We start from the raw sequence: 25,749 nt of genomic DNA, 5'->3' as shown, positions 1-25,749 counted from the left end.
TAGGCTCCGCCCCTTCCTGGAGATTGGCACAATGGTGTGGCTCCCACCCCTGGGCCCAGACAACAGCCACATGGAATCGTAAGGACCCTTTCCTCAAAGCGCCCAGTCTGGATGCCAGGGCCGCAGCCCCAGCCTCCCTCACATCGGTGTGCTAGGACGAGATGTTTGCAGTGACACGCGTGCAAAGAGAGGATGCCACTTATTTTTAACGAACTGTGTGAAAAATTACGCATTCATCTTCTTGGAGCGCCATAATCCCCGCCTGAATTGTTACCTTTTTTGAAACGATTCCGGTAAGGTCAAAATGTGTCCTTTCGGTTAAGATTAGATGTTGACTACCAAATCTTCAGGCGTTCATGCAACAGACAGACGTAGAAAAGACCGCTAATAGCCAAACTTTAGAGTCGTGAAGCGATCACCAGGTAGCGCTCCCATAGTACTGCAATGAGCCGGATATACTCCAGGAGCTGAAGTGAGCAGACCACAGGAAAGCCCTCCTTTCTGGAACTAAAGAGAGCCATGACTTCAACACATGTAAATTTTAATACAGTGATGGCTTTAAAAAGAGAAACGACCTTGTGGAGGCATTTGACCAGTGAAGCAATGGGATACGGGAGTAGGATTGGGAAGAAAAAGCAGAAAGGAACTCAGGCAGCAGGAACCCAGTCCTGTTACATAGAGCCCTGGGAATGATCTCTGGGATGCGGGTGTTCAAAGTGTAGCCTCAAAGGTTTCCTTAACTGCACTTGAAGGTTTTACAGAAACAAGCATGCCATTATCTTTTCAGCACTAGATGGCGATAGAATACCACCTTAATGTTCTAGTTTCCTTCTACTTACCCACCCAGTTCTGTAGGGATCCTATGCTATATATAATTCAGGCCACGGTAACGTTATACTTGATTCCTTCATTGAAAACAAACAGTATAAAACATCGTATCACGGTAATTTTAACAACTGGTGTGTGGTCTGGCACCTTCCAGCATGCCTGGATGATTTGCTATTTCCTCTGACCTTGTCATATTCTTTTTTTCCTTGTGATACATTTTTCTTTCACCTCCACCCAAACCATTTTACCATCCAGAATCCCACTTCAAGTATCATTGCTGAAAATTTCTTATTTAATCTCCAGAGTATGTTTCTCTCTGGGAGGTTCTTTGAACATTCCTGAACTATCACCGGCAGCCTGTTACATCAGGTGTGTGAATCCTATGCCCAGTGTGAAAGCACATAGACCAAAATAACCAGGAACAATCTAAAAATAATTTCAAAAAAGAGTTGAATCCACTGAACTTGCTACATAAGGAATTCACCAGAGGACCTGTGAGCCCCTCAAAAGAGGGTAGTTTTGGAAAACAGTTCATGAGATTTGGGGCAAACATTGGAGATGGTCTTGGAAGGGATTGGTGAGAATCTGTAAACTAGGAGAGTGTCTGGAAAAGCCGGTGGCTGTATCTCTGAAACACATAAGTCCAAGAAGAGTTACCGGAGGTAAACTTTCTGGCCTTATCTTGAAGCCCATGAGTCTGAAAGAGCTGGTTAGAATAGGCTGAGCTGTGATCATTTGTGTTATGACACGTGAATTCCGAGTTTTCGGTCTGCAAGTCATGGTAAAAATCCATTTGTCCTGCCCTAGCTCTGTTGGCTCCCACCACCCTACAGCCTTGGAACCAATCAGCTTCACAGTCTCACTGTACCAACTGTATGCACAGCAAGCACAGGGACATGCCGTGCCTGGTTAGGGCAGATTTCTCACCTTCAGCACTGTTAACAATTTGTTGTCGAGGTGAAGTGGGGGGTGTCATGTGCATAGGATGTTCAGCACCACCCCTGGCCGTTACCAGTTAGATGCCAGTAGCACCCCACCCAGTTTGGTGACAGAGTTAATCTGGGACCTCAAAAACCTGTTTTGTCTGAAAGTATCTATGTGCACGTGCACATGTCTAGTGCTCACAGAGGCTAGAAAAAGGGCTTTGGATATCTTGGAACTGGGCTTACAGGCAGTTGTAAACTGCCAAAACACATTAAATAAATAATAAATAAAAATTGCCATATCACAGTAGGAGGCTCTGGTTTCAGTACAGGTAGGGCAGAAGATAATATGAGGCTCAAGAACATTGAAGAACCTATGTTCAGTTGACAGAAACAGCCACAAGCGCCAGTTTTAGATGAGAGAGGGACCATATGTTGGACATTATGTCGGTTAATCATTTTAATAAAATAAAAAACGAAGACAAATAAAAATATAATAGCAGCCAGAGAAAAGTAGATTGCCTTTAAATGACATCTGATAGCTGGCAGCTGACCCTTTAAGGAAAACAAGAGAAAGCAAGAACTAGGGGGGAATAATGGAATCTTTAAAATGCTAAAAGAAAATAACTTCAAAAAAAAAAAAAAAAAAAAGAAAGAAAGAAAATAACTTCAGGTCCAAGATATTTGGTCAGGGAGAATGCTTTTCAACAGTGAGAGTAAATAGTTACTCCTGGGTAGACAAATATTGAATACACTTTTTTCCAACAGATAAGTGCTAAATGAAAATTTAAAGGATTCAGGCAAAAAGGATAGAGGCTTGGATCTGTATAAAGGAAAAACTACAATTAGATAATAAATATACACAGAAGTTCAAATTATGTTGTCTACAGAGAACAATAACTGATATATAAAACAGTAATGCTTACAGGATTAAAATGTAGGAAGAATTAAAATATGTGGCATATAGGTTGGAAGAGAATTCTGTGTTGCTAAAGTGTTCCTAGTTCTTTATATTAACTGAAAATAATAATTTTTAAATAATATATTTTGTAAAATAAGATTTTTTTTTTTTTTTTGGTTTTGTTTTTCAAGACATGGTTTCCTTGTGTTGCCTTGGCTGTCCTGGACTTGCTCTGTAGACCAGGCTGGCCTTAAACTCATAGTAGTCCGCCTGCCTCTGCCTCCCTGAGTGTAGGGATTACAGGAGTGAGCCATTGTGCCTGGCTGGAAAGAACTTTTATAAAGAAATTAAAGGTAGTGATTAAGATTAGACTTTGAAAAATCAAGAGTATAACCTGTGGCTTAAAGTAACAGTTTATAATAAGTAAGCAATTATAGTTTCAAGGTAATAAGGACAGGAAAAGAAACACTATAATGAAAATAGTCACTATAAAGTCAAAAACTGAAATATTGATTAGGCAGGAGAAACAGAAGACACTAAGTAAGATGGCAGATTTTAATTCAAATAATTACATTAAGTATGAGTGGACTAAATATATTATTTAAATAACAAAGATTTTGAGAGTGGTTTAAAAATGAAAGTATTGGCTGGAGGTGTAGATCCAATAGAAGATGTTGGATTTAATCCCCAGTACCATCAAAAACTAACACAGCAAATAAACAAAAATCTGTGACTACACGTTGCTTAGGAGAGACATATGAAAATGTAAGGATATAAAAAGATTAAAATTGAGGGGATGGAAAACGTCCTTAAAATGCTAACAAAACAAAACATGACTATACTAATATGACACAAATATACTTTACTGAAAAAACATGTATTTAAAGGACAAAGAGAAAAATAATAACACACAGAATAAGCAGGGGCATCGTGGTGCACACATTTAATCAGAGCACTCAGGAGGCAGACAGGTGGACCCCTGTGAGATCAAGGCCAGCCTGGACTATATATATGGTGAGTCTTCGAGTTACATAGAGAGACCCTGTTTCAAAAATAATAATAATAATTAAAATTGAAAGACAAAGATACACCCTTAAGATAAAATAGTGATTTTTATCAAGATGTTAATAACAATTTAAAATAACAGCTACTATATAATAAATTATATATATTATATATTTTTATAAATATATATACCGTGTGTGTGTGTGTGTGTGTGTGTGTGTGTGTGTGTGTGTGTGTGTGTATAACCAGGAAAGGGACATTAGGGTCACGGCCTGGGGCAGCTTCTGCTAACATGACTGAAGTAGTCAGGGCCAAGAGAACTTGACCTGACTTTGGAGAGTCTGCCCAGAGATAAACAACCAATGGCAAGCTCAGAGATATTTTAGAGGAACCTAATTGGTCACTCAAAACTATATAACATGCTCTCTGGTTTGAAAAAAAACAAGTTGGCATCCACTCACCCTTGGATTGCATTCATCTGACTCCTGGTGTCTATGTAGTGACTCAGGGCCTCTCACCCCCAAAGGCTGTCCAATTGGGAGGAAGACCAACGTATATAAATGTATTGAAAGTACCTAGTGTGGATATCTTGGAGCTTGTTTTGAGGCTAGAGCTTCCCTGGCTTTTGGTATGTCTCCTGAGGCTCCCAGTGTGCATCATAAGAATGGCAGATGAGTCCACAGAGGAGGACTTTGCAGCCAGTCCTGAAGGTACCTGATAACATAGGGTCAGATGAAAGGGGAGGAGGTCCTCCTCAATCAGTGGACTTGAAAAGGACCAGGGAGGAGATGATAGAGGGAGGGTGGGATTGGGAGGGAATGAGGGAGCAGGATACAGCTGGAATACAGAGTTAATAAAATGTAACTAATAATAAAAAAAAAAAAAATTTAATGAAAAAAAAAAAGAATGGCAGGTGAAGTGAATTTTGGGGGAGTTCGTGTGTGGTGTCAGTCTACCTCACATAATGTACATTGCTTTTCTTGTTCTTTTGCATACATCTGCTGATTTGAACCTCGACCCTGACTTAAGGAGCCGGTAGGTAGGACATGTAATCCTTCTCTCATTTGAAAGCAGTGAAGTGTTCAAAACAGTACACTGGCCTATTACTCAGGTCACACAGTGGCAGAGCCAGGCCTGGATCCTAGCTGCTTATACTAACTGCACCAGCACCATTAATCCAGAGCTCTTGGAATTAGCTGCTTCTGACGAGGTCCACAGCTGCCCCCACCTAGAAAGGGGCCTCCACATGGATGATCCCCCCTGAAACTCTCCTGCATTGATGTGCTGTTGTGCATGCCTGGAATGTTCTTCACTCATCTTTTTATCTGATAACCTCATCCTCAAGAGAGCCCAGGAGATACCTAGGCAGCCTTGGCTGTCGTCCCTGTCTCATCTTTCTGCTGCCACCACCGTTGAGCCAGAGACCTTCACTGGCTTCATGGCTGCTTCACTGTATCATGCCTGCCTGATCCTTACATGTGTTCTTGTTGGCCAATAAGTTTCTTAAAGACAAGAGGCATTGTACTCTTTGCTTCAGTGTGCCCGGAGCCTGGTTGCATGCTGTGTTTGGCATTTCTACAAACACAGGGGGGCTCAGAAGTGGACAGCGGTTTGTTGGCCCTCCACGGAAGAAATGTCCCAATGAGCTGGTGGATGATCTGTTTAAGGGTGCCAAAGAGCATGGGGCTGTAGCTGTGGAATGAGTGACCAAGAGCCCTGGAGAGACCAGTAAACCGAGAGTGAGCATAAGGGTTATCATGCCCAAAGGAACTGAGTTCCGCAATAGAGAATGAGGTCTCTTTCCCTCTAACAGTGACGGGGTTTTTTTTGTTTTGTTTTGTTTTGTTTTGTTTTTTGTTTTTTTTTTTTTTTCGCACTTGGCTACTTATTTTCCTAGGTAGAAGACTAGTATGGTCTGTGTTCTGGATCAGAGCTCAGGAACACAACTATGCAATTTGACAAAGTTAGTGCTGTCTTTTCTTTCACTGTAATTTAAGTCATTGCTGGGCTTTGGAGGGTGTGGGAGGCCGGGTGAGTTGTTTGTTGTTTTTTTGGTTTGTTTGTTTGTTTGTTTGTTTGTTTGTTTTTTGAGACAGAGTTTTTCTGTGTAACCTTCCTGTCTTAGAACTCCCTCTGTAGACCAGGCTTGCCTCCAGCTCACAGAGATCCCCCTGCCTCTTCCTCTTGAGTGCTGGAATTAAAGGCGTGCACCATGATGCCCAGCTTCATTACCATTTTTTATGTAAAAATTTCTGATCTTGGGAAAATCAGAAAGTCATTGGTGTTATCCTATACCGAAATTCCTACATAGCCATTATTGCAGAGTTTAGTGATAACTGTTCCCTTTAGCTGGGCTCCAGCTTTCACTTCTTACCCTGACCCTGTGACCAGTGAGTTTGATATTCCGTCGTTAACAAGACTGATTAGAATCCTGCCTTTCTGCCGTATCATAACTGTGTCTTTGTACCTGAGTAACTCCACCACTAAGGGTTTATAAATTTGTTCTTCACAGCCCTTTGCAGGAGGGGGCTACCGCCTCGGCGCAGCACCAGAGGAGGAGTCTGCCTACGTGGCAGGAGAAAGGAAGCGGCATTCAGGCCAAGAGGTGAGTGGAGGTGCTTGTGGATTGTACATTGTGCCCATTCCCGAAGGGACTGGTCACATGTGTGAACAAGCAGCCTCTGAAAGAGGAGCCTGCAGAAATAGTGTCCTTGCTGTGATCTAGACAGGGACTTACATAAAAATGAGACAGTTTTCACTTTGTGGGCAGAGGGCCAGGGCAAAAGGTGGGGAAGAGGATAGACACAGGAGGGTTTTTGAGTGTTCTTTGGATCTCAGGAAAAGGGGCTCTGTGTGTGTGTGTGTGTGTGTGTGTGTGTGTGTGTGTGTTTGTGCATGCGCGCGCGCGCGCGCACGCGCCTGTGTGCGTGTATGTATGGTGGGGGTTCTCTGGTAATTTGGTGATAGTTGAAGAACTTCCTTCAGAATGCCAAAGAAGACCTGAAATGTGGATAGATTTATTTGGTTGCTTTTGTGTGGTTTGTTTCATTTTGGTTTGGGTGTTCTTTATTTTCCACATACATCCACACCCACACAGACACAGACACACACACACACACACACACACACACACACACACACACACACCCTCCATGTACTAATGCTATATAATTTTGAGTGTTTAAATTTTTGACATTATGCTACAAAATACTTTGGCATAGCATTGTGTATATTCACTTCTATGTGTGTATTTTAAATAAAATCAAATCAGCAGGAGCCAGTAAAACCCTACAGACTTTCAGCAGTGGCCACCAGTGCATCGCTTGCAGACCTTGTCTGTAAGTGTGTAGGGAACCAGTGACAACTTGCACATGTCTTCTTTCTTCTTGATATTTATTTGTAATTCTTAATTATGTGGCGAGGGCATATACACATGATTACAAAGGCCAGAAGAAGGTGTTAGATCTGTAGGAGCTAGAGTTGCAGGCAGCTGTGAGCCACCTGACATGGGTGCTGGGAACCAAACTTGGGTCCTCTGGACAAATACTACATGTTCTTGACCACTGAGTCATCTCCAACCCCAGATATCATTCTTAATAACCAGAAAATAGCTCAGCAGTAGATTGGACACTGGCGTTGAATGTGGCACAAGCTACACATGAAACACAGTGGCAGGGATACAGTTAAGGAGCCACAGCTGTGATTGAGCCATCTCCTGTAGGGTCACCTCACTGGCTAGGACTCCACAGAACAGTGCCTGTTCTTCCTTACCTGAGTCACAGCATGTTCCTAGTTTAGGTTGGTGCTTACACACTTGTTTATTGATACCCCTTTTCATGAACCTACCTGTCTGACTGTTGATGTTTGTATACTGATGTGGTGACATAGTAAAAACCTACTCATTTGCGGGTTCAGTTTGCATTTCCTAGTTTCCTGTCTTTTTAACTAACTGCTTATTACCTCCTGTTGCCACAGGTTCATGTCGTGCTGAAGCTCTGGAAAACTGGATTCAGCCTAGACAGTGGTGAACTTAGAAGCTACCAAGACCCCGCCAATGCCCAGTTTCTGGAGTCTATCCGTAGAGGGTAAGCAGAAAAGCACACGTTCATCTCACTTTAGTGAATGAGGTGTCAGGTGGGAAAGGAAGAAACAACATTTATTAGAAAAGTAAAGTTACTAAAACAGATTTAGCACAACTGACAAAAAGATTCACAGATCACTCTAGGAAACTTTGTCTGTTTTTTGCCTTTTTCCCTGAGGCAGAGATAAGTAGCCAAATAAATAGGCTGTGCTGTGACTGAGAAAGTGGAGGCAGCCAGGTAGCAACTTCCATAGCCAGAACCTATTGACTTCAGCACGACCGGACTCCCAGTCCTTGGGCCATTGGAGTGTGAGTTGCTGTGCAGCTGTGGGGGTCCCCCTCTACTTCTCTCCAGTTCCTTTCCTCATGAAAGGCCTTGGGAATGTTGAAAGGACACAGGGAGAGATGGATACAGAGGAGGGAGAAGAACTTGAGAAAGCAAAGGGATTGAGAGGTTCTCACCTTTTGCACTGTTCTAGTTGGCTTTCTGTTGCTGTGATTAAACACATAAACAAAAGCAACTTAAGGGAGAAAGGGTTTGTTTGACCTTAAACCCTTCAGGTGGGATGCTGCTTACTAAAAAGAATATCACCCCACCCCCAAAAGACTCATTGTTCTGCATGGCTGGCCCTTGTAGACAGCAGTCTTTCTTGAGCCTTCATTCTGAGGAAGTGGTGTCTGTGCTGAGGTGACCAAGGGGGCGGCAACACCAGCTGACTCTCCTAGCCTCATGCACACAGTGGTGGAGGTGGTGGATGGGAGGGATGAGCGGGGGAACTTGAGAAGCACCTTACCCTGATCACTTGCTGCACACACAGGCATCATCCTTAGAGAGGCAATGCTGCCTCAGACAAGTGTCCTCACACAATAAGCGGTCACGCTAAGGTTCAGGGTGCTCCCGGATTCAGAACACGTTTTTCTTAAAGGAGACCTGAAACAAAGGGGATTTAGTAAGATTAACAAGTGGACAGTGGGCCATCACCCTGTAGCCAGCCATGCTTCCCCATGCCCTAACATGGGGCATCATCTATGTGTCCCTCTTCCATCCAGTGTTAGGGCTTGAGGGGCATCTCCTGCCCTAGGCAACATGCAGGTGAAGCTGGCATCAGGCTTTCACACTCCCTTGCTGAGTGTGGTCCGGGGAGTCTGTGTAGTAGCCCCAGCAGAGTGTCATTCAGGCAGCAAAGACACCACTCATTCCCAGCCTGCTGCCTCGGACACAAAGCTGCAGGAACTGCAGCATCTCCATAGGTTGTCAGAAGGAAAATAGCTTGGATCTTGGTGTGAGATACTGTTGAAAATACACACGGCTTGTTATACTAGACTGTGGGGCTCAAGAGGGGAATGAATCCGTCCCCTTTAATCCCTGAGTTTCCTTAGGAAGGGGGAATGTGGGAGGAGACCATGAGCCACCCAGAGGAAAGGCCTCATTATCAGACCAGAGGGTCTTAGTTGTTTTTGCATCAACAGGTTCTTATCCGTGGTCATGCTCAGCACCAGCTCCAGCTCTGCATTCAAGTGTCAAGCACTGCAGACTTCACCTTGGTTCCACTCAAAGCACAGTTGGTGGGCCTCACCTTACTCAAGGCAGGATGCCCTGGGGCAAAGTGCACACCATGGCATGTGCTGGCTTCCCATGGCTCCTAGGAAGCAGTAGAGCAGATGGTTAATATTTCAGAAGAGGGTGGAGACAAGAAAGAACTAACTGATTTGGAGGGACATCTAGGCATTACCGTGTTTGGAATGCAAATCTTCTCCATTTCAAGCAAACTTCCCTACCATCAACTGAACACAAGGCACATTGGGAGGGGAGGATATGTGTGTGAGTGTGTGTGTGTCTCTCCCTGTCTGTCCAGGTATACAGTCCAGAAGAATGCATCCAAGTGATTCAGGTTGCAAAGCAACAAGCAGTTTCACCAGTAATAGTGCTGGGTTGAGCTGAGAAGGTTTCTGGATGTTGGTGGGAGTAGGAGCAAGCTATCTAGTAAGCCAGGATGGTTCTAAGAACTGCACATAACCAGTGGACTCACCTGCTCCTGTACACTCTACCTTCCAAATGAGTCCTGGATAGACACTCCCTGCAATCTCATTCCTTTGTTTCTGGCTCTGGTCTGGTCAGCAATTTTCATTTTGGACACACACCAATAGGTCAAGGTGTGTGTCTGGCTGGTCCTCCTCCTCTTCCACTGTCGCCTTCTCTTCTCCTGTGTCTTCTAATGGCACACAGGTACATCTGGAGACAGGCAGTTGATAATCTCACCATGAATGGAAGGACCTCTGAGGTCTTTTCCTGATGATCACCAGCACTCCGTGAACCCCTGTTTACAGGATTCTTGAGTCCCACAGTGCTTCACGCGGTTGGTGAAATTGTGGCTCTGCCAGCCATCAGGAACCTTTGTAGAGGAGAGAGTCAGGAGGATTATGAGTTCAGACCTGCCTCTCAGAATCCATTTTCAGTCCTTAGGGTCCGAGGTGATCTGAGAAGGGTGTGGTTACACCCCTCACAGAGACCCTCCTTCCCCACAGTTCATCTGCAGATACAGGAATGGTTTATGTCCCCAGATTCAGCCGGTGATATGGACAGAGCATGGCACTGGCACACAGCTGTCCAAAATGCCAATCTGGACCTCTCTTCTCCTGCACTGTCTGCATCCTCAGCCAACTGCCATCTACCCTCTGGCATCAGCCTCTAGGGAGCACTGTGCCTCCACCAGCACTTGGAATAGACACAAGAATGGGGCCTCTTGGTAAAAGTAGGCAGGGCTTGCATGTGGCTGTGCTTGCACTGGGCTGGCTTGGATTCTCAGGCTGCTTCCTCCTGAGCGCTCCCTTGTTCCCTTCACCGACCCTTCTCCAGCCTCCTTGCCCAGCTGTCTATCTAGCTCAAGTTTCTCAAAGAAGGATACTGTGGGGTTTGCTTTCTAGTGTGATCATACAATATCACCAAACCCTAAAATGTGAGTCTTTATAATCTGTTTATCTAAAATGAATTTTTTTTAAGTCCAGGAAACAGCTCAGTGGGTAGAAGCATTTGCTGCCAAGCCTGGGGACCTTAATCTGTTCCCCAGGACCCGTATGATAGAAAGACAGAACTGCAAGTTCCTCCACAAACGCACAGTACATAATTTATTTTTCTTTAAAGAAAAGGACATTAAGCTGGATGTTGTGACACGTGCCTGAAATCCTAGCACTGGTGGAAGCAGAGGCAGGTGGATCTCTGTGAGTTTGAGTCCAGACTGGACTACAAAGCAAGTCTAGGACAGCCAGGGCTACATAGGGAATCCCTTGTTTTATAAAAACATAATAAAGAAAAGAAAAGGACATCATAAAAAAAAGTTTTTAAAAAGAGGCCTAGATGCAAAAGTGCATTGTAGCTTCTCCACCTACCTGGTACCACAGCTCCTTCTACAGCCCTTTTAGTCCAGAGCCAAGATTTAGTTCTTGACTAGGAGCTGTCTCCTTTGGATGGGCATGCAGCAACATAACCTTCCAAGTCCTTTTGTGATGTTCCTGCTGATGCTTTTCCAAACCCACTTCCTAAAGGGGCTCTGAGTATAATTTGGTGCTGGCCATGAGATGTCTTAGGCCTGATTCTGGGGAGAATGGGCTGGGCTCTTTTCTTCCTACAATAGGCCCTTCTTCCTGGGTCCTCTTGCTGGAGAATAGTGTTGATATGGGCTGTTTTTTATTTGTTTGTTTGTTTTGTTTTGTTTTTGTTTGTTTTGTTTGTTTGTTTGTTTTGTACAATGGAACCCTCTTCTTGGCCTCCTTGCTGGAGAAAAGAGGTTACCTGGCCTTTTTTACTTTTACTTTGGGGTCGGTACCCTGGGCCTCCTTGATGGAGAATTGAGATGCTCTATGTTCTGAGCTCATAATGTTGTTTGAACCGGCTGTAGTCACTTCTTGGGGCTGTCAGCTGAGGTCCTCCTTAGGTGAAGCTTTTGGGAGAGATGAGCTGATACTCTCACCAGTTATGTTGGTGTTCTTACATTGATATTCCTCCTCAGAGGCATGATGGAATAACATATCCTGTGAGGACACAGGATGTTTTTCAAATTGTTAGAGCCAACTTTCAACACATCCTGAGATGACTGCCTGCAGTGAGGTTTCAGTGGTGTGTTCTCTAAACACATTTTGGTATATATTTCTTCTGAGATGTCAGTGCTGTTTGTGTCCCACCTGGTGATGCTCATGAAATGAGCCTCATGGAATCACTGGGGACAGATTTTAGGAGGGTTATCTCATTGTTCAAGCAGATCAGGGTGGGTGGCCAACTGTACCTCCTTTTACCCTCTATGTTATTCTCAGGACTCTGAGGTACATTGCGATCAAGGAAGGTGGGAAGGGAAGGGACACCATATGTCCTGTTTATAGTCACTTTTGGTGTCATGGTTCACCCTGTGAGGTTCAAGGTTCAATCCGACTGCCTGGGCTTAAGTTTTGTTTTAAAATTGTCCCCCCAGGGTGACTGTTGCCTAAGAATAAGATATGTAGCCATCACCTGGTCAAACTTTTTCTCCTGTAAAGGTTGCTGTATCTCTCTTTTCTTGTATCCCATGACTCTCATGATGACCATTACAGTGGGGTTTTTGTGGCTGTTAGTGTTCTCTCTAAAGAAATTGGGAGAACCTTCACCGTTAAGCTTTAGCCATTGAAAGTTCAGAATATCACCAGTTGTCAGCCTTAGTCCAGGGAGTTAACAACTTAGCAATCACATCCCAGAGCTCCTTTGACAGCTTGAATCTGACGGAGTACTTTCCTGCCAAGACCCTCTGCTTTAGCCCTTCATATGTACATCCCTGGAAAGGGAGGCACCCAGTCGACATAGAGTAGAGCACAACCCCCAAGCTCCAGACATCAATTGCAAGGCCGTTGTAGCCGCTTCCTTCAAAGAGTTCTGGGGCACAATGAGGGAGGATCCCACAAAAAGCTGCCTGCTTCTGTCCCATGGTGAGCTTGGTGGCCAATCCAAAATCGCTCAGTTTGATATTCCCTTTGCTGTCCATTACTTTTTGGTTAATGTTCACTTAGAAGTGAATACATAACCATGCAAGTCTTTCTGGATCTGGATTACCTTACCCAGGGTGGTCTTTTCCGTATCCATTTGGTGAAATTTTCAATTTTGTGGAATACAGGCTTTTGAAATAAAATCTAATGTTTATATTTCCTCAATATCTGTTATGTCCCCCCCCTTTTCATTTCTGATTTTCTCAATTTGAATACTATCTGTCTGCCTTTTAGCTTGGCTAAAACTTTGTCTATCTTGTTGACTTTCGCCAAGAGCCAGCTCTTGGTTTTTTTGGCTCTTTGTATTGTTAATTTATTGATTTTAGCCCTGAGTTCGATTATTTCCTGCCATCTAATTACTCTTGGGTGTGTTTGCTTCTATTTGTTCCAGAGCTTTCACATGTGCTGTTAAGTTGCTAATATGAGATCTCTCTAATTTCTCTACAAAGGTACTTAGTGCTATAAACTTTTCTCTTAGCACTGCTTTCATTGTGTTTCTAAGTTTGGGTATGTTGTGCCTTCATTTTCATTGAATTTTAGACAGTCTTTAATTTCTGTATTTGTTCCTTGACCCAGTGGTCATTGAGTAGAGAGTTGTTCCATTTCCATGAGTTTGTGGGCTTTCTGTTGTTTCTGTTGTTGAATTCCAGCTTTAATCTTTGGTGGTCTGATAGATACATGGGGTTATTTAAATTTTCTTGTATCTGAGACTTGCTTTGTTCCCATGTATATGGTCAGTTTTGTAAAAGGTTCCATGAAGTTCAGAGAAGAAGGTATATTCTTTTGTCTTTGGGTGAAATGTTCTGTAGATACCTGCTATGTCTATTTGATTCATATCTATTAGTTTTATTATATCTCTGTTTAGCTTCTGTCTGGATGACCTGTCTATTGGTGAGAGTGGGGTGTTGAAATCTCTCACTATTAATGTGTGAGATTCCATGTGCGATTTAAACTTTAGTAATGTCTTTTACAAATGTAGGTAACCTTGAGTTTAGGCTATAGATGTTCAGAATGAAGACATCATGTTGGTATATTTTTCCTTTGATGTATTTGAAGTGTTTTACCCTATTTCTTGATTAATTTTTATTCAAATCTATTTTATTAGATACTAGAATGGCTACTTCAGCTTTCTTCTTGGGTCCATTTGATTGGAAAATCTTATTTCCAGCTCTTTACTCTGAGGTAATGTCTGTCTTTGTTGCTGAGGTGTGTTTCTTGTATCCTGAAGAATGATGGGTCTTGTTTTCACATCCATTTTGTTAGCCTGTGTCTTTATATTGGGGAATTGAGTCCTTTGATGTTGAGAGATATTAAAGACCAGAGGTTATTGATTCCTATAATTTTGATAATGGTGGTAGTATATGTGTATGTGTGAGAGAGAAAGAGAGTGTGTGTGAATTTCTGGTTTGCTGCTGCAGAGTTATTTATCTCCTCGTGTTTTCTTGGGTATAGTTAACCTTGGTTTCCAGGGTTGGGTTGGTTTTTTTTTTTTTTTTTTTCCTAGTATCATCTTTTCTAGTATCTTTATTGTAGGGCTGGATTTGTGCACAGATATTGTTCAAATTCAGTTTTGTCATGAAATATAGTTTTCTCCATCTATGTTGATTGAAAGTTTGCTAGGCATAGTAGTCTAGGCTTACATATGTGGTCTCTTAGAGTCTGCAAGACATCTGTCAAGGCCCTTCTGGCTGTTAGAGCCCCTGTTGAGAAGTTAGGTGTAATTCTGATAGGTCTGCCTGTATATGTTAATTAGCCTTTTCCCTTAATATTCTTTCTTTGGTCTGTACATTTAGTGTTTTGTACTACTGTGTGGCAATTTGATTTTCTTTTTTTGTTCAATCTATTTGGTATTTATAGGTATCTCTTTCTTTAGGTTGTGGAAATTGTCTTCTTTGATTTTTTTAAATTATTTATTTTATGTATATGAGTGCTCTATCTGCATGTGTGCCTGCATGCCAGAAGAGGGCATCAGATTCCAGCACAGACAGTTGTGAGCCACCATGTGGTTGCTGGGAATTGAACTTAGGACCTCTGGAGTAGCAGACAGTGCTCTTATCTGCTGAGCCATCTCTCCAGCCCCTCCTTCTTTGATTTTAAAATATTTTTTAGGCATTGGAGTTGGGAGTCTTCTCCTTTTTCTATTCCTATTTTTCTTAGGTTTGGTGTTTTCATAGGGTCCCATAGTCCCTGGATGTTTTGTGTCAGGAGCTTTTTAGATTTAACATTTCCTTTGACTGATGCATTTATTTCTTCAATTTTCTCTTCTATATCTGGGATCTCTTTTCTATTTTTTGTATTCATTGGGTAAGCTTGTGTCAGTAGTTCCTGTTATCTTCCCTAGGTTTTGCATCTCCTGGATTGTCTCAAATTTTGTTTTCTTTATTGCTTATATTTCCATTTTCAGGTCTTGAACACTTTTATTCATTTCCTTCACCTGTTTGATTGTATTTTCCTGTATTTCTTTAAGGAATTTATTTAATTACCGTTTAAAGACCCCTATCATCTTTGTAAGATTGGGTTTAAGGTCCTCATATCTCTGCTTTCGCTTTACAGTAACAGTTGAATAACATGACTATGAGATCTAAAACAATTAGTTCTTTACAGAAAAAAAAAAAAAAAAAAGAGTTCGCCCATACCCTGACATACACAAGCCACAAATGGGTTTCTGATGATCAGGTGAAAGGGATGGACAGACTACCTATAGTTTATTTTGTAGAGCAGAGTCACAGTTGAAATCTCATTGCTATTGAAGAAAATAAGTTTATGCAATTTCCCAAAAGTATTCTCCTTTAAGAGACTACCTCTAACTGATACAGTAGTGAATCAGTTGTGTCCCTTTAGGCTAGCAGTCAGCCAACATAATGAATGCATTATTTGGAATTACTTTTTGTTAGTTGTGTCAACTGCCATAATAAATGTAGAAGTTGCTGATGAGCACAGAATTGGAGGTCTTTTTGCTCTTCTGATTTGCATAGAGTGTTGCTTAAGTGAAAAATCTAAACTTAGAAAAGGTATAGCAGTCTATGTTATCAGTTTTAACAGACAGGTTTGTCTTTGTGATACCATGTATTGGTTGGTATTCCAAGACAGGTCTTTACAGCATGGGTTCCATCTGAATTTATGTGTCTAGAACCCTCAGGATGTTTTCCTGTGGAATTTTAAAGCACTGATATATATGTGCATATAGATATGTCAGTCCTTACGGAATTCCTAAGAGTAGACTTGGCCAGATGATAGAAAAATACAACTAATGAATATCTGAAAGGTTCTGATTAGTTTTTATTGTCACAAGTTCAGTAAAATCAGGTCTGTAGCATTGATGGACCCAATACATTTCTGGTTAGTGATGGTGACTCCAAATTTCACTAATCAAAAAGGATTAGAGGTTTATTTCAAGTAGAAGGCAAACCTTGTCATTGCCCTTTTGGGGGCTTAACAAACTGTCTAGGTTCCTTAGACTCTTGTTATATCCAGAAAACCATGTTATAGGCACACAAGACTTGGGTTGCAACGTTTCAGGGAAATTAATAAAACTGGGGGGGGAAAGGAGCTGGACAAATAGTTAAGTGGTTAAGAACTCATACTACTTTTGTAGAGGACCTCAGTTCCCAGCACCCATAGTCGGCCTCTCACAACCGCCTGTAACTCCAGCTCCAGCGAGTCTCTTTTGTCCTCTGCAAGCACTTGCACTCACGTGGACGGGAAAAACATACATTAAAACAAAAACAAAACATTAGGCAGACACTGTAGAGCCTCCCACGTCTCTTCAGACACAAGTTGTCAAGGGTTTTAGCATCTTTCAAAGAATGCAGACTCCAGTCCCAAAAAGTGAAAAGTACGTGAGGTGACGCACTGAGGACACCGGAAGGCAGAGGTTGGAGAGCGCAGCACACCCTCGTGCTCCAGCTCATAACGGTGACTGTAGGGTCACCATAGAAAGACAGGCTAGCCAAGGCCCTGGAGACTTCCTCCAGTGCGGTTCAGTCGTCCCTTACAGCCCAAAGCAAGCCCACCAAGCAAAGAAGTGAACCGCGCTTGTAACCAACCACACAAACACACCAAAAGCGACCTATAATAATGCTCACGTACATCTCGTGCACGCGCGCCTTTTACGAAATTTATATTGTTAAAGTCTCGCGTGATCTCGCCGCTTTCATAAAGTTAGGGCTTGAGCTCATCTCGCGGTAGTTCCACAGAGACCTCGGCGTTTCAGGAGAGTCAGGTGACTCCGCGACTCCGCCCATAGTTGCCCGGCAGCCTGGAGCATGCGCGAAGCTGCGGACGCGGCTGGTGTGCTGTTGGGCGGCCGAAGCTATGGGTTTGAGTCGGGTCCGCGCGGTCTTCTTTGACCTGGACAACACGCTCATCGACACGGCCGGGGCGAGCCGTAGAGGCATGTTGGAGGTAACGTCCCCGCGCCGTCGCTCTCCCCTGCCGATGCAGCACTCCGCTCCGCACCCTCGGTCCCCCCGCCGCGTGCCCGTGGAGTTTCATTCCCGCGCGCGGGGCCAGGTGCTGGACTCTGAACTGCCACGACTGCAGTGTCGCCGCCACCTGCTGTCACCCGGGCTCGGACGGCACGGGACGAGACTGCGGGCTTTCCTCTCGCTGCATTCCCGCGCGGGATGGGCTGTGGTGGGTTTGAGGGGGAAAGGCTTTGGCCCAGGAAGTTACATAACTCTGAGATGCGGGCTTGGACTTAACCTACATCAAAGCATTTTTTTTCTCTGCAGGCCTCCCTCCCTCTGGCCTTTCGGGCTTTCTGGTGTGGAGACCCTCGGGACATAAAATGCTGAGTGGGCATTCTTTTAGTGAGGCATTGCTGTTCCACATCCTCCCTCCTGTAGCTACAGATGCTGTCGGACATCTTCCTCGTCTTCTCCAGTCCTTAACCCACCCCTACTTTCCTTGCTCTGCCTTCAGCTTCAAGGAGAAACGGAAGGATTATCAGATGTCGCAAACCCACTTAAAAAAGCCAACCCTTTCAATACTAAGGGTCCTTTGCTTCACCAGGTAGTTTTTGTTTATCCGGATCTTAAACCTTTCCTGTTTCTTGCCGCATTTCACAAATGCAATTTGTTCATTTCTGTTTCATACTTTAAAAAAATTTAACATGACTGCTGGGCATGGTGGCCCATGCCTTTAATCTGAGCGCTCAGGGAGGCAGAGGCAGGCAGATCTCTGTGAGTTTTTTTCAGGCCAGCCTGGTTTACAAAGCAAGTCCTGAACAGCCAGGGTTACACAGAAAAACCTTGCGGGGGGGGGGGGGGCGGTCGGAGGTAGGGACAGCAAATATTTTTGGACTGTGCTTTTCTGCATAGGTATGCATTCATTGTCTCTATCAGGTGTCTCTGTATTTCCAGATCCACTGGGAGATAGCTTGTCTCCACCACAAGAATACAATAGGCTTGCAAGTGGTTAGGATGCTCCCAAAGTGCCAGCTTTACTAGGTAACTAGGTATTTTGGGGGTGTGTGTGTGTGTGTGTTTTCTTGCTTTTGAGATTGGAACCTCAGAAGGCCTTGCCATCCTAAACAGGGTTCTCCATTGAGCTACTTTCCCCCCCAACATGTGGAATTAGTCTTAACTGAGGCTTTCCGTACTGTTGATTGTTATTTTGACACCCTCACAGGTACTTACTTACTCCTGTGTGCTCTGCCTCCATTATCTCCAACTGCAGACAGTACATACTTAACGTGTGTTCTTATCACAGTATTTTGAAACTCAGTTTTTTGTTTAGGCCAGTTCTTTGTTATAAGCCTCAAAAGCCTCACATTTAATTTGAATCATAGTTCTTTCCATAGCAAGTGCCTCAGCAGGCCCCTTGTCTATGCTTAGCCTCAGATCCTCATGACATTTGAGTATTAGTCTGCATAACACTGTCAGGTAGTTTTATTACCATATGTGGGAAGAATGTAGCATCCAGTGCTCATTCAGTGAATTATGTCTCCATCCAATCTTGTCTCCCAGTCCCCCTTGCTCTCTCCTTGATTACAGAAAGGCTCATCCTATGCAGATTTTTGCTGTGGTCTTGTCTCCAGGCTGACCATATCCAATCCACCCTCCACATTCTTGCCATGGTGAGTTTTGGTTTGTTTTTAAAACAAAAATTTACTTGGGAGACTAAGGCAGGAACATCTCTTGAGCTCTGGAGTTTGAGATCCATCTAAGCAACATAGTGAGACTCCTATCTCAAAGCAACAACACCAAACCACTATATTTCTCCGTGGTATAGATGCTGTATTTTGTATGGTGTTTTTTTTTCTTCCAATATCTCTCACTGCACCTATTAGGGGATCATTAATTTTTGCAACAGACAAATCCTGAGTTTCCTGAAAGGGAATATATGGCCTTAATTATCTTTGTTTGGCATATAGTAAATGCCGAATGAGTAATGGATGGTAGGTAAGAATTCAGATCTCCAGTCTTGGTTCTTTTACCACTTCCTTTATTTATAAATGGTCTGTGAAAATAGGAAAACTAAATGTTATGAATACTTTATCTTGCAGAGATACAATATTCCTTATAAATTTTGACCTATTCCAAAGTAATATGGCAGCTGTCATAAGCCATTCTGAATGATTTTTGAGGGGTTAGGAAATCATCTGGCCTTTGCCTTAGGAAGGAGTATTTCAATTTTACTTTTTAAAGAATCATTTGGAGAAGTTCTTTCCATTCTCTTTAGGCATATCTTAGTTACTGCTCTATTGCCCTGGCAAAACCATGACCAAAGCAGCTTACAAGAGAAAGCATTTATTTGGGGCTTGCCAACAGTTTTAGAAGTTTCATCATGGTGAGGAGAAAGGTGGCAGGGACGCTTGGTGCTGGAGCAGTAGCTGAGAGCTCACATCTGACTTGCAAGTTGCAGAGAGAGAGCAAGACTGGGCCTAGCTTTTGAAAATTCAACAGCCCATCCCCAGTAACATACCTCCTCCCACAAAGGTTACACCCCCTCATCCTTCCTAAATGGTCTACCAACTGGAAATCAAACATTCAAATTCATGAGCCCGATGGGACCATCCTTATTCAAACTACTACAGCATGCTTTCATAGTCAAGAGGAAGCATGCATGAATGTGTAGATTCTCACTGAGCACCTTTAAAAACATCATTTGTAAATTAAATGTCTAATAGAAGTAACTGTGAACATGATAAATGCATTTACAAGTGTGTTAACAAAAAGTAGAGGGGGCAACGCATTGCATTTTAAGGTTGATTCACTACATTTGGCTTTAATGAACACTGTATGACTTAACTAGAAATAGCAAGGACATCTGGGCTGAGGATGTAGTTTGGTAGAGTGCTTGCCTAATTTGCACAAAAGCCTGGTCTCAGCCGCCAGAATCATACAAAATTAGGCATGTTTGTTCATACCTGAAATTCCAACATTCATGAGGTAGAAGCAAAAGAATCAGAAATTCAAGATCGTCCTCACCTACAAAGAGTCTGAGACAAGCCTGGACTACATAAGATCCTTTCTCTAAAACAAAAAATGGAAAAACAAAAAGGGTGAAGTGGAGGCAGATGCTCAGGGCTTAACACTTGCTGCTCTTCCAGAGGACCTGGATTCACCCATCTTAGGTGATTCACAACCACCTGTAACTCCAGCTTCAGGGGATCTGATGCTTTCTGGTCTCCATGGGTAGCCCTACACATATGGCAGACATGCATACATACATATACATAAAAATCTTTAAAAATAACAAAGGGTATTTAAATTTCTTGTCTGTTTAGCAGCCGTGTGTGTTTTTAAGTTACCCCCTTCACATCCAAATAACAGGCATTCAGGAAATACTTCTCTTAAAGTGTTATTGTTACATAGTTCCCAACCTAACCCTTAACTCTTGTAACAGTGACTTCAGTTCCCGGTCTAGTGAGTGAGAAGTAGAAAAGATCTTTCTTTTTGTGTATGTTCAGTGTTTTTTGAAGTGAATGTATTTTAGTCTAGACTGATGTTTTCTCTTACTGTCATAGGGCTCTATCTTCTGGCTTAAAGTTACATAAGCAATTAATTACATCAAATTTTCTAAATCTGTCTTACCCCAAGAACAAAATGTCCTCACACTTTCAAGTTAGAGGCCTTTATCTCCACTTCCAGTTGAGTCCAGGCTCATTCTCAGTGAGCAGCAAGGAGAGTTTGTAATAACATATGCTGATTCCACTTAAGTAGTATTTCTGTTTGAACTGTGTGGGTGACTGATAAACATTTTTCCTAAAGATGTTAATATTTTTATGTGCATAGGTGTAGTTTCACGAGTGTGAATGAACATGTGTGTATACAGTTGGAGACTGAAAGAGAACCTCGTGTCATCCTCAAAAATGCCATCCACCTCGAAAAGATTAGAAGGATCAGAAAGTGTGACTTTGTGAGAGTGGCTCCTTCCTTGTTGGAGGAAGTGTGCCATGGGATGGAGCTTTGAGGTTTCAAAAGTCGATCTCTGCTTGCAGATCAGGAGGTGGCTCTCAGGTCCAGCTCCAGCACCATGCCAGTGTGATTCCCACCGTGATGATAATGGACTAAGCCTCTGAAAGTAATCAAGGCTCCAGTTAAGGCTTTCTTAAGAGTTGCCTTAGTCATGGTTAGTCTTCACAGCAGTAGAACAGTGATTAAGACAAGATGCTGATGTGATTAAAATGCTATGGTCATAAACAAATCTGTAACTAGCTGCTGTGTAGTGGTCATGGTTATGGGAAATTTTAAGATGTGATCAGGAAAGGTTTTGGAACGTAGCAGAAGTGTAAAGTGTGCTTTCGAAGGTGGCTGACCCCATTTACAGGGTCAGGAGTGAGGCTATGGGGTTGCCAACTGCACTAGCAGGATTGTTTGTTGTTGTTGCTTTCTGTTCTCTGTCAACCAGGTCAGTGTCTCTTTACCATGTAACTGGGCCTCTGAAACAGAGTGCCCCTTGCCTATAACTGAAGAGAAATTGAGTTCCATAGTGTTTTGTGTGTGTTTGTGTGTTGTTTTTGTAAACATGGTGGCACAACCATGGAGTTGAAAAGGTTAATTTCTATGTTTTGCCTTTGCCTTAAATTTTTAGTACTGATGTATTTTTTTCTTGATTCATAAGACTTTTCTTCTTGGAAATTAGGGCAGGAAAAATCACTATCAGTTCAAAACCAGTCTGGGCTAGAGTTTACACAATTTGATTTACAGAAATAGCCTGAAGTACTTCCTTTTCCTGTGAGAAGGGATTTGTATAATCCTAAGAGAGAGTCTATGTTTTATTAATATTATGTTCCTTTTCAGTATGTAGAGTTTTGGAGTGAAGAGTATGCCACTTGCTCTCTGTGTCACTTTTACTTATTGGACTGCTTTGCTTCAGCAGCTGTGGCTTTTTGGTGGTTATGTATGCTAGCAGCCACTGAGCACCACTCCAGCCATCATAGCACTATGCCTTGCACTCATTTCTGAAGATGAGTATTTGCCTTGGTATGGCTGACTTTAGAAGCACATCCTTTGGTATAGGTAGTTCAGGAGTTAGAGGTGGCTGTTATGACCTATGTCAATGATCAGGTGTCTGCTGGAATGAGACAGCAGTCTGGGATAACACTGTAGAACATGCATCAGTTGTACAAGAAGCAATGAAGGTGTGATGTTTATCCATAGTTTCTACCTCTTGTTGGCTAAATGCTACTCCCAGAACAAGCCTTGAGCCCCAGTTCACATGCATGGATGCATCTGCGCACAAGCCTGCTAGCGGAGAAGTCACAAACGTGGAGTATGAAACAGTGGGCATATGTTGGGAAAATGGTTGCAGAAAGGATTTTCACAGCATCTGTTCAGGGCCCTCCAGCATATCCTTGTCTCCTTATACCTTCCATTTGGCTCAACTCAGTTTGCCTTTTTTGGGTCAGAACTTCATGCCCTCCTTGCTTCTCTGTGGAATGAATTAAAACTCCTCCCATGTCCGTGTCATCCGCTTGTCAACTCTTCATTTAGGTATGACTTCTCTGCCAACTTTATTTAAATACTTTTAAGAATGAATTCAGTTTTATTTCCGTGGTTTTTGTCCATTTAACTATCAATTGCACCCACCCCAATACCAATCAATAATGGTTAGCTGTCTACTTCCTTTTCCTAAGATGATGCCCAGGGCCAGGGATCCTGTCTCCAGGGATCTCTACATACTATCAGGTCAGCATGTCTGCTGTGGAAGCAGGCAAGTATGGGTTCAAATTCCAGCTCAGGAAAATTGACAGTTTCGAATTTCCACTTCTTGTCTTGAGAAGGGAATTATAGAGTTGTAGCGAATGTTAAGGTGTGAATTAATTTAGCACATTCTAGTCCTTAAAAAATGTTAAAAGATAGACCAAATGGGTATAGAGCTGGGACTGTAGCTCTGTGGTAGATTGTATCTAATGTAGACAAGGCTCGTGGTTCCATCCCCAGTACTGTGTGAGTGTCTGTGTGTCTATGTGTGTGTTATAAACAATGTTTTTCAGAAATGATTAAAATGTTTCACTAGCTTTAAGCAAAATTCTCATTTTCTTATTTTCATGTCTTTATGACCAGTATGAAACATAGTAGGCTACCAAACAAATGAAATCTTGTTTTTTGCTTTGTGTAAGTGGGCTGGAGAGATGACTCAGCGGTTGAGAGCTCTAGCTTCTCTTTCGGAGGACCAGGGTTTGGCCCCAGTGCCGACATGGCAGCTCACAGCTGTCTGTAACTTCAAAGGATCTGACAGCCAGCCCCATACAGACATACATGTAGGCAGGACATCAATTCACATGAAATAAAAATGTAAATCATTAAAAATAAAAGAATCATCTTGGCCGTAAGCACAGGGAGCAAGAGTGGGGGGGTCAGAATGATGATATATGTGTGACTGATTGTCTCTGGGGGTGGAGAGTCTTTAATTTGATATCTCTTTTAAAAAGGCCAGTTCTCTGAAGAGATGATATGGCGATGGGAAGAAGTCTCTGCTTCTCAAGGCAAGGTATGCTGACCAAGTTATTTTTCTCTGCCTAGGTTATAAAGCTCTTACAATCAAAATACCACTACAAAGAAGAGGCTGAAAGCATCTGTGATAAAGTTCAAGTTAAACTTAGCAAGGAGTGTCTTCATCCTTACAGTACATGTATCACAGACGTGAGGACTTCACACTGGGAAGAAGCAATCCAGGAAACCAAAGGTGGGGCCAACAATAGGAAATTGGCTGAAGAATGTTATTTCCTGTGGAAATCTACACGCTTACAGCATATGACCCTAGCAGAAGATGTCAAAGCCATGCTCACTGAACTTCGGAAAGAAGTCCGCCTACTCTTGTTAACAAACGGTGACAAACAGACACAGTGGGAGAAGATCGAGGCTTGTGCCTGTCAGTCTTACTTTGATGCTATTGTTGTAGGAGGAGAGCAGAAAGAGGAGAAACCAGCACCTTCCATATTTTATCACTGCTGTGATCTCCTTGGAGTGCAGCCAGGGGACTGTGTAATGGTTGGTGACACACTAGAAACCGATATACAAGGAGGCCTCAATGCAGGACTGAAAGCCACAGTCTGGATAAACAAAAGTGGAAGGGTGCCACTGACATCATCCCCCATGCCTCACTATATGGTTGCCTCTGTGCTGGAATTACCTGCTCTCTTGCAAAGCATAGATTGCAAAGTCAGCATGTCTGTGTAAACACACGGAAGGGGACAGCCACTGCATTCCAGGGTTAGAACTAAGGAAAGCTAAGACGTGTATTTGGTTCAGTTCTAAGAATAATGTGAGGGAGGGATTCACAGCCACACTGTGAAGATCCTCCCAGCCATGCTGCTGTTGATAGGCTGGTACTCATATCTGAAATCCAGGTTTTAATTGTGTAGTCCAGAACACTTGAAGAAAGGCAAGATAGCTTATATGTGTATATGCAGGTGTTGGTATATAGAGCAGAAATATATATATATTTAGAAAGTAGATATTCTAAAAGAGGGATTCAGGCTACTGAATCGGGTCAACATAAGTACTAAATCATCCAAATTAAGACATTTCATAGTGAAATTTTGCATATTTTAGACAAATTTTTGTTGTAAATATTTTGCCTATGTTCGGTGTGTATGCTTTTATCTAATTATCTAATTTTTCTGCATGATTTTTTGAGGGCTGATTTTTCTGTGGTGTGAACATGACAGATTGTTATACTTTGGGAAAAGAAAAAAAAAAAACTTTTAAGAATCAAACCATGGTGCTCCTTTCCCAAACCATTTTCATACTTCTAGAGTGATCTTGTGGTTTCCATTTTTCTCAGGCACACAGTGGGAAGGACTGGGCTTTTTGCTTAGATTAAATGCTGGCCATATGGCACCAAAAATCATTTTGTTTCTTTGGATCCACAAGAACCTCCACATGTTCTGACCAGCCCATTTCTCCACTGGTCTGATCTCTGGTGACTAATTCCCCAGGGCACCAAACTAGTAGAGAATGGTGTTGAAAGCCAGCTGTAGTGGCACACTTTTTAATCCCAGCACTCAGTAGGCAGAGGCAGGTGGGTCTCTGAGTCCAAGGCCTGCCAGGGCTAAATAGTAGTCTCAAAAACAAAACAAAGAAAACTACAAAGCAAGTACCTTAGTGGCTCTCACAGTTACCTCTGTCTTAAATTTGTTTTCCACACTTTGAGGAAGCACTGTGTTTCAGATCCCCCAGAGTTCACTTGAAGCCTGATTGGCAACATTGATAGCCAGAGAATTTCCCCCAGGCTGTTAGGCTAGCCAGTCTCATGAGTTCATAACCAGACTTGGTGGCTAACAAGAGAAAATCAATAATGAAATAAATATTTTTAACTACCCCACAAGTAATTGACACAGATATGCCAGGTCATATTTATTATACTAACTGTGATGGTTCATCACTCCTAAGATGTTAGCAGTTCTTCAGCAAAAATAATCTGGGGGACGTTCAAGAGTAAAATTGTCTTTATAGCATATCTCAGACATGCGCTATCCCTGTCTCTCCATACCTTCTTCAGGAAAGAACTTTGATGTTCTACATTCTGAGTGGAATGTTAAATAGTAAAAA

General features: G+C 42.7%; 1 protein-coding gene across 8 annotated transcripts; it reads left to right on the top strand.

Annotated features, from left to right (window-relative positions):
* Positions 1-32: 32 nt before the first annotated feature.
* On the top strand, positions 33-25,749 carry Nanp (N-acetylneuraminic acid phosphatase). Of its 8 annotated transcripts, none has more exons than XR_008719592.1 (4): positions 33-293; positions 6,170-6,262; positions 7,633-7,742; positions 23,719-23,798. XR_008719592.1 is itself a non-coding variant. In XM_055602631.1 (4 exons), exons 2-4 carry the CDS (start codon positions 17,535-17,537, stop codon positions 24,373-24,375), a joined length of 945 nt encoding a protein of 314 aa, XP_055458606.1. In that variant the 5' UTR covers positions 17,075-17,149; positions 17,479-17,534; the 3' UTR covers positions 24,376-25,749. The 8 variants fall into 8 exon arrangements, 2 of the variants coding, with proteins under 2 accessions (XP_055458607.1, XP_055458606.1); XR_008719591.1 differs by lacking the exon at positions 23,719-23,798 and adding an exon at positions 9,209-15,687; XR_008719595.1 differs by lacking the exons at positions 33-293; positions 6,170-6,262; positions 7,633-7,742 and adding exons at positions 17,075-17,149; positions 17,479-17,758; positions 18,742-18,824 and having other exon boundaries at positions 23,719-23,796.

This window comes from Psammomys obesus, unplaced genomic scaffold, assembly GCF_907164565.1.
Source record: "Psammomys obesus unplaced genomic scaffold, mPsaObe1.curated_primary_1811, whole genome shotgun sequence".
Classification (NCBI taxonomy): Eukaryota; Metazoa; Chordata; class Mammalia; order Rodentia; family Muridae; genus Psammomys; species Psammomys obesus.
Note: the sequence above shows the minus strand (reverse complement) of the source record. Positions and strands in the feature narration are given on the sequence as shown.

Coding starts and splice junctions, on each gene's coding strand:
- Nanp (XM_055602631.1), top strand. CDS start 17,535: ATGCTGAGTGGGCATTCTTTTAGTGAGGCATTGCTGTTCCACATCCTC. Junction 17,759..18,760: donor AGGGTCCTTTGCTTCACCAG/GTAGTTTTTGTT, acceptor CATCCTATGCAG/ATTTTTGCTGTGGTCTTGTC. Junction 18,825..23,718: donor CCCTCCACATTCTTGCCATG/GTGAGTTTTGGT, acceptor TTCTCTGCCTAG/GTTATAAAGCTCTTACAATC.